At 33.5% G+C, this 8,829-nt stretch overlaps 1 protein-coding gene across 2 annotated transcripts; it reads left to right on the forward strand.

Annotated features, from left to right (window-relative positions):
- Nucleotides 1-910: 910 nt before the first annotated feature.
- On the forward strand, nucleotides 911-3,595 carry LOC146941009 (uncharacterized). 2 transcript variants are annotated; one of them, XM_085754802.1, is made up of 2 exons: nucleotides 911-1,251; nucleotides 1,726-3,595. In XM_085754802.1, exon 2 carries the CDS (start codon nucleotides 1,746-1,748, stop codon nucleotides 3,447-3,449), a length of 1,704 nt encoding a protein of 567 aa, XP_085610928.1. In that variant the 5' UTR covers nucleotides 911-1,251; nucleotides 1,726-1,745; the 3' UTR covers nucleotides 3,450-3,595. The 2 variants fall into 2 exon arrangements, with proteins under 2 accessions (XP_085610928.1, XP_085610927.1); XM_085754801.1 differs by having other exon boundaries at nucleotides 970-1,251; nucleotides 1,721-3,595.
- The last annotated feature ends 5,234 nt before the right edge of the window (nucleotides 3,596-8,829 follow it).

Consider the following 8,829-nt stretch of genomic DNA (forward strand, 5'->3'; position numbering starts at 1 on the left):
GGTGTTCAGAGATGGTGGTCGGACCCTTTGATTTGTTTGGGTATCGACTGAACTGTTTTTCTTGTATATACTTTGTATGACACTTTGTTTTTTGGGATGCTCTTTTTGGTACATCTTGTACTAAGAAGCTTGCATCGCCTGTGTTAATATATATTTCATTTTTATGTCTTCAAAAAAAAAAATATTAGTCTACTCAATAAAAAAAATCAAACAAAAGACCTCGACCCCAACATATTTTACCAACGTTTTGATCTTTACTTCACTGTGATCTCGACGCAGTTGTAACACAAATTTTGATGTTATCTTGCCGATAGTGTAGTAGGTTATAGCTTTTTTTTTTCTTTCAAGGTGGCAGAGGGTAAATGTATTCAAACACATCAATATTGTTTTTTTAGTTCGGGCCAAACCGACCTATATGTGGAAAAAAGAACTCTTTGCCAACTCTAAAAAATTAGCTTCAAGAGCTCAATAAATGGAAACTCTAATTTCTATCATTTCTCTTCAATCCACGAGAAGATCACTAAAAAAAACAAGAGAATCTTCACTATACAAGCTCTTTAGAATGTGTTTCTCAACACTAGTTTCTTTTAACCCATTGTTTATATCACCAAAAGAGAAAATCAATTAAAACAAGTATATTTGAACATCCCTAAATTTTATACACCCATTTAACACTTTATTTTATCTCCATCTCTCTTTTTATATCCTATCAGCAACATATCACATCTATCATATCATATATCCAATAAAATGTTCACCAATCATTATTCTATTTAAAATGACTGTTGATATGAGAGGGAGAGAGTATTTGGTCACATTTAATATTGTTGGTTTGAGACGGTGTATGTGAGCCGGTTGAAGGCTGCAAATTGAAGAAAAATATTATAGTTAATCTTGAAGCTTTATTCTTAACGACTAAGGACATTGGTTGGTTCGACGTTGATTCCGTCCAAAGTCCAATATATCTTCCAAACTATTTTTTCTTCTCATTTTCATTCACTTAGCCTCCTATACCACAACAACCACAAAGGTAACCCCGGTCAACCTAGGACACACGTTCTCTTTGCTCTTTTTCTCCTATATTCCTGTCTCATTATTTTTCCAACATTCTAATTATATAGACCTTCCTAAATTCATGATTTACCTATCATTAACCATTCAAATCATTCGTTACCTTCTTTTCTGCACTTCACGTTCTTGATTCGAAAATTTCTTTCATTTGATCAATCCATTTTCCAACACCAAATCCATGTGAGTTTTAGATTTTTTTTTATTATCAATACACGTTTGTCTTTTCTTTTTTTTGCTTGATAATTGTAATCTTGATTGTTGAGTTGAAACTTTTCATGTTTATATATTTGTTGAATATGGCTCGTAGTTACTAATAAGTGGCCAGATGATCCAAACTTTTGTTGAAGTGTGCGGCGTTAAAGGATAATGTTGTAAACATGATCGCACTAATTATATACAATTGTACTATGTAAACCATAACTTTGAAATCATGATAAAAAGGAGTTAGAGGCGTAGGTATGACTAGTTGAATTTCATTATCAAACATTGTGTGTTCTTTGTTTCCCTTTATCGTCTCTTTATTCTTCGAAACGAAGTTCCTGTTTTAACAAAATATATCCTTTTTTTTCCTTTCTTTTTCTTCTGTTAATATTGATAGATACTTATTTTGATTTTTTGTCATTTATGGCTGTGTTTATTTTTTGAAAAGGATAGCTTGTGATCATAAGGTTCAAATGATGCAACAGCAGCATCGTATGGAGCAATACGATAGCAAGTTGAGTCAAACTAAGGAGCAGATGAGTAAAATGGAAGAAGAAAAAGGTCGAGCTTTCAATGAGCTCATAGAGATGAAAAAGGTAGCTGAGAAAACCAATGACATGATTGATGAAGTAATTGCCACAAAGAAGATTTCAGAACCAAAAAACAACCATAGCGAAATATCGTTAAAACATGAACAACAATTGTCAGAGAAAGACGATTTGTTGTCTGAGTACAAGAGGAAACTTCAAGAATCAGAGGCAGAATTGGAAAAAAGAAAAGAATCAGAAGCCAATTTGTTTGATACATTGGTGATGCAAACAAAACAGCTAGAACATAATAAGGTTTTACTTGAAGAGTCAAAGCTTGAAATTGCTTCTCTTGAAGAAAAATTAAAGACACTTCAATTAGGTGAAAACAAAAACAAAGGTTTAGAGGATAAGAAAGTAAATGAGAAAGAGTTGCCAAAGATCAAGGTAAGAGAAATTCAAGAGGGTGTTGGAGAGGGGCAATCTATGAAGGCGGAAAATTTAATTGAACAATTGAATATGCTTAAGAGCGAATTGAAATCAGCAACAAAAGCGGAAGAGAATAGCAAGAAAGCAATGGACGATTTAGCATTCGCGCTAAAAGAAGTGGCAACAGAAGCTAACCAAGTGAAAACAAAACTAACCTTAAGTCAAGTTGAACTAGAACACACAAAAAGCGACGCTGAGCGTTGGAAAACGATGTTAGAAAGCACAGAAGAGAAGTACAAAGAGCTTCTAGATGCGACAAGAAAAGAAGCTGAGAGGTTCAAAAACACCGCGGAGAGATTGAGATTAGAAGCTGAAGAATCACTTTTAGCATGGAATGGAAAAGAAACTGAGTTTGTTACTTGTATTAAAAAAGCTGATGAGGAAAGGTTGCTTGCACAACAAGAAACATCAAGATTACTAGATTTGCTTCAAGAAGCTGAGAATAAAACAAAAGTTTCAAAGGAAGAGAATCAAAAATTGCGCGACATACTAAAACAAGCTTTGAATGAAGCTAATGTTGCGAAAGAAGCTGCAGAAATTGCAAAAGCTGAAAATGGTAGATTACAAGATAGTCTCAGTTTGCTTGTTCATGAGAATGAGATGTTGAAAATTCATGAAGCTGCATCATTTGAGAATATCAAAGAGTTGAAAAAAATGCTATCAGAAACATCAACGAAAGAGTTTCGGATCGAAGATTTGGAGAAATATTTAACAACAAAGGAAGGTGCAAAAGCAAAGGGGCATCATCATCACTCAGGAGAACAACATCATAAGGAGCCTAAGGAATCAAAAAGTTTAAGCAAAACTTTTAGTCTTAATATAAAAGACATGATAACAACACATAAGCAGCAACACAAAGGGGTGAATAATGAAGAGGTTGTTAATAAAGAAATTATTATAGAAGATGATACACTAAAGGGTTCAATATTTGATGAAGTGGAGGATGATTCACCTGATTCAGAAACACATGTTGAAATGGGCATTCATGATGATTTTGATCATTTAGATGAATCACATTTTGATGATTCTGAGGCTGATAGAAACAACAGAAAAAGTAAAGCATTGCTGAGAAGATTTGGTGATCTTATAAGGAGAAAAAGTACTACTACTAATAATAATACCCGAAAAGAACTTCCAAATGAAGAACATCTACAAACGTAATGTGAATTCCACAGTGACTAAATACAATTAGACTGTAATATTGTTCATATTGTTTTACTTTGTGCATTTGTTTAATGTGTACATAATTTTTGTTTAAAAAAAATGTGTACATAATTTCACAGATTATACGTACACCTATTTTGAGACCCTCTTCTGTTTCATGTCTTTGTTTGTTTCTTCTTCTATTTATTGTTTGCTTTAATACCTGTTTGAAAAGTGAAGTATAATTTCTCCCAAATAAATCTAAACAATCATTTAGACCACCTAAGGCGAATTAGAAAATACCCTAAAAAGTCATCCTTATTTGGACCATTTAAATGAAGAGGAAAGATAGGTTATTAATCACATGACAATGACTCAGTCGTGCGATTGATAACCTCATGTTGTCAACGAGATTTATATTGGATACACTGAAAGATCGAGACAAAGATAATCTCACGTGAGCTATCCAAATTTATAAGGCATGGAGTACTTATTGATCTTCTTTGAGAGACTTTTACAAAAAAATGCAGCAGTTATTGAACTTGATAGAATGTGCAAAGTATGTGTATTTTGGATACATCTTGATTCAGTAAAGTTATTGAACATGTTTCATTTGGTATTGATCCTTGACACAAAACAAACAGGTACAAACCACCATTGCTTAAAATTGTTGATGTAACATCTACAAAGTTAACTTTTTCGGTAGCTTTTGCTTATTGGGAACATGAACAACAACAAGATAACTTTATTTGGGCATTGCAAAATGTTAGATAGTTGTTCACCTCAGTGAGATTGATTTCTAAAGTTATTGTGATTGATAAAGAACTTGTCATGATGAATGCAATTGAAGTTGTATTTCCAACTTCAATTAATTTTCTACGTTTTTTTCATATTGACAAAAGTGTTCTAGCCAAGTGCAAACAATAAGTGTTGAAGGATAACCAATAAGTGTGCAGAAGTGTGAGGGACACTTGCAACACATTGAGTATGTACTGATATTATCCTATCCTGTTTGTTGATTATGTTAAAGAAACATGATTGAGTTTGCACAAGGAAAGGTTTGTTGCTGTGTGGACCAATAAATGGATGCATTTAGGGAATACAAGGATCAAGTATACTTTTTGTAATATATACTTTTTGCTTGTTTTATTTTAAGTTATTGATTTGTTTTTAGGGTTGAGTCTTCTCATCTAAGATTAAAACGATCCTGCATCTAACAAGTGTAAACTTCTTCAATTTTTAGCCATGCGTAAACCACATTAATTCAAGAGAACACGGTCCTGCATATAACAATTTTATTTTTGATGCAGTAACAATAATTTTGTTAGAAAATATGTACTAATTATTTTTTGAAAATTGACCAAAAGAACATACATAACATTAAAAATAGCTCTCCTTGTCATAATCTCAAAGCCACATGTTGTTTCATAGAGTAAATGCAATTTTCAAGGTTTTGCATGTGCAAAATGTCCAAAAATTCCAAAGATTTTTCAAGGTACGTGAAAAATTTAAAGTCTTTAACTAAAATACTCATGTTTTTTAATCTATAATGTTGACGTCAAAATCATGAAGAAATTTTATTTGGGCATTGCAAAAGGTTGTTAGACGGTTGTTCACCTTGGTGGGGTGAACGTAAATGATTTTTGGCTTCATTATGAGGCTTTGGTGATGAATTCCAAACATGTGCGCCTTCCTTTTATGTATTTGGGTTTATCTATTGGTGGTGAAGCTCGTAGATTAAATTTTTGGTATCCTCTTGTGGGTCGTATTAAAAGTCAAATTTTATCTATGGGGGGTCGTTTGGTGCTTCTGAAATCAATTTTGTCCTCCATTTCGGTATGTTTTTTTTCCTTCTTCAAAGCTCCCCTAAATTTCATTTCTTCTCTTGAATATATTTTTAATGCATTTTTTTTTGGAGGAAAGTGAGGAAAATAGGAAAATTTCATGGATTGAATGAGATACTATTTATTTAAAAAAGAAGATGGTGGTTTGGGGGTTAGGAGGTTGAAGGAGTTTAATTTATCTTTACTTGATAAATAGTATTGAAGAGTGTTGAAGGAGATGGAAAGTTTTTGGTATCAGGTGTTGTGCGCAATGTATGGGGAGGAAGGGGATAAGTTGAGTCTTGGTGGAGAAGGAGGGTCGATTTGCTGGCAGCCATTGAATAAAATTATCGAGGGTGTTGGAATGTTGAATGAGGGTTGGTTGGTTAATAACATTGGTAGGGTGGTGGGTGATGGTTATATCACTCTTTTTTTGAAGGATCCTTGGTTGGATGGTGTTCCTTTTCTAGTCAAGTTCAGCAGATTATATGAGTTAATTGGGAATAAATTGACTACTGTAACTGAAATGAATATCTTAGGATAGGGAGTGAATAAAGACGCTTGAAAGTGGAGGCAGAGAACGTTTGCTTGGGAGGAGGAGTTATTAGGGAAGTATATGGAGCTTTTATCTTCAATTATTTTGCAGGTTGCTAAGGAGGATATATGGGTGTGGAAGCTTCATTATTCTAATAGGTATATTGTGAGTAGTGCTTATCACAGCTAGAGCGACGAAGTTAACCCGGTCTCTAATGAGTTTTATAGCCTTAATTACAATCATCTTTATGAGTTAAAGACTGTTCCTTTGAAAGTATCTTTGTTTGCATGACGTTTGCCTCTTGATCGAGTTTCGACTAGAGACAATTCAGTGTGGCGACATGTGTTTTCTCCCAATGATCAATATTGTATGGGAGGATATGGTTTATATGAGGATAGGGCCATCTGTTTGATAATTGTGATTTCTAATGTAATATTTGGTCGACGGTTTCTTGTTGGTTAGAAATTTCAACGACAACTCAAAGGAATTTATCAGATCATCTAACTCAGTTTTGTGGTTTAGGTGGTTTCTCGAAAAATTTATGTTTAGCTTTCATTATCATTTGGCTTTCAGTTATCTGGGTAATTTGGAAAGAGAGAAATAGACACATCTTTCAGCACAGGGAGGAACTACTTCGATCTCTAGGAGAAAAAGTTAAGCTCACGCTTTTTGGTGGTTTAAATCGAAATATCTTTTGTTCGATTTTGAATACCATTTTTGGAGGTTTAATCATTTTCTTTGTTTAAATATTGTAACTTAACTCTTCTCTTGTTGTTGGTTTGTTGTTCTGTTTGGTGATAACCTTATATCATTGTAATTTTTAAGTCTCCTTAGGGGCATCTTGTGTCGGATGATTTTTTCGTTTTGGTATTATTCCATTTTAACTTCTTCTTTTTTGAAAAAAAAAAACATTATTTTAGTACAAACTTAAATCTCAATGTGAATTTTATTCCACAGGACCATTTACAATGGTTTCAACACTCAACACACATTTTTTCTTTTTCCAACACTTCACATCATTTTCTCTCTCTTCCATCTAATAATTCAACACTCATTCAACTTTTAAACTCTCCAATGGTTTTTTATTCAACACTCTACCCCACCACTTTTTATTTCATATTCTTATTTAATTTTATATTTTTGTTTTTATGATTACATAAAATTACAATTATCGATTATAATTAAATTAAAATAATAAACACTTAACAATTTATCTTTTAAATTTTTGTAAAAACAAAATTTATTTAAATAATTTATTTTTATTTTCTTATCTTATATTATTAATAAAAAGGTTCATCTTTCAATTAAATAAACTCTAGAAATAGCAATAGTCATTTTTCGGTTTTTTTTGTGTCCAAATCAAATGAACCAAGTCTCTATTTATAGACAAAATAAATATCATGAATTTTGGTAAAAGAAAATTAAAAAAAATCATTTGCAATGAAATAATTGAGTTCAAATAATTAAGATTGTATAAATCCAGTCAGCCAACCAGCAAGTGCCACGTGTTCCTTCTTATCCACCAACATATTCTCTCTCCGCGTCTGGCCCATGCCACTCCCGCATGTCTGGCGCGTGGGCAGCACACGCTCTTTCGTCCAACAATTTCGCGCTGCGTGGCCTGCATATTCTTGCACTTTTCAGCATTCAACATGTTGAGAGTTTTCATCACCTCTCTCTTCCACATCATTTTTCAACAAAGGGTTAATAGTGGTTTACCCCCCTGTAATATAGGTCATTTTCGGTTTTCCCCTGTAAAATTTTCATTTTGGATTCCGTCCTTGTAATTTGAAGTTTTTTGATTTTGGACCTTCATGAATTTTGACTGTACAAAATCGATGATATGACAAGGGGTAACCCGAAATTTCCTCAAATTACTGGGGGCAAAAATTTTCATGAAGATCTAAAACCAAAAAATCTTCAAATTACAAGGTATGATCGTACCTGATCAGAAGGAGACTGCCGGTGCTTTGAATGCGGTGGTTGTGACGGTGGTGGACTGCGTCAGAATGCTTCTTGGAGCGGATGGGGGGTGTGTACCTGCAGGCACTCCGACGCTCAAGTCAGTAGAGATCAGAGAGTGAGGGTTTTAGAGGAAGAAAGAATTCTACCTAGGGGACTGCGGTGAGTCCCCTATTTATAGAGGTGGAGAGCTGCATAGCCGTTGAGGAGGCACGCCTGGCTCTGGCGGTTACGAAATCGTGGGAAGTGTAACCGCCAGAGATTTTATTGCGGGAACGTGCACAACGTGCAAGAGAGACGTTGGGGTTCGTTTGAACCGGTCTCTTTGCTTTGTGCACCCCCCTCCAGGCGAGGGGTATGTTGTAAGCAATAATGCCAAACGTGGAGTTTGGGCTTTGAATGATATTGGGCCTAAGTAAATGGGCCAAGAATCTCTTTGGCCGGTCCAGAACAAGGACGAAATCCAAAAAAAATATTTTACAGGGGAAAAACCGAAAAATGATCTATATTATAGGGGGTAAAACACTGTTAATCCTTCAACAAATTTCAACTACTCATTGCACAATTACTTTCAACACAACCATTGTAAATGGTCTTATATAGTAATTAAAGCAAATAAAAAAAACTCATGTCGACTTAGTTAATAAAAATTAAAGATATTTGTTTAGTTATGTCTTAGTTTTTTTTTATTTTATGAACGGCAGTTATGTCTTAGTTTTTAGTTTATTTATGTTTATGAGTAAAAAAAGGTTTATTCATTTTTATCTCCTTACATATTAGTGAATGCTAGTCAAATAAGCTAATACTTACCTTAATTTTTTTTTTTTTTTGTTGATAGAAATACTTACCTCATGAATGACATCTTTTAACAAAGATACATACCAGCTTAACTTTTTATAAAGTACTTTACCATCAGCAACAATACAATAATAAATTCAACGTTTTATTTGCCTTATCTCCTTTCTCAAGCACGTTTACTATATGCGCAACCATATATTTTTTTTTTTTTGAACAAGTATGCACAACCATACTTCAATTTAAAATTTAAACATATTTTTATGGATGGAAATTTTCCATT

Source organism: Medicago sativa, chromosome 3 (assembly GCF_051527215.1).
Source record: "Medicago sativa cultivar Bolivia chromosome 3, Bolivia_mono, whole genome shotgun sequence".
NCBI classification, from domain to species: Eukaryota; Viridiplantae; Streptophyta; class Magnoliopsida; order Fabales; family Fabaceae; genus Medicago; species Medicago sativa.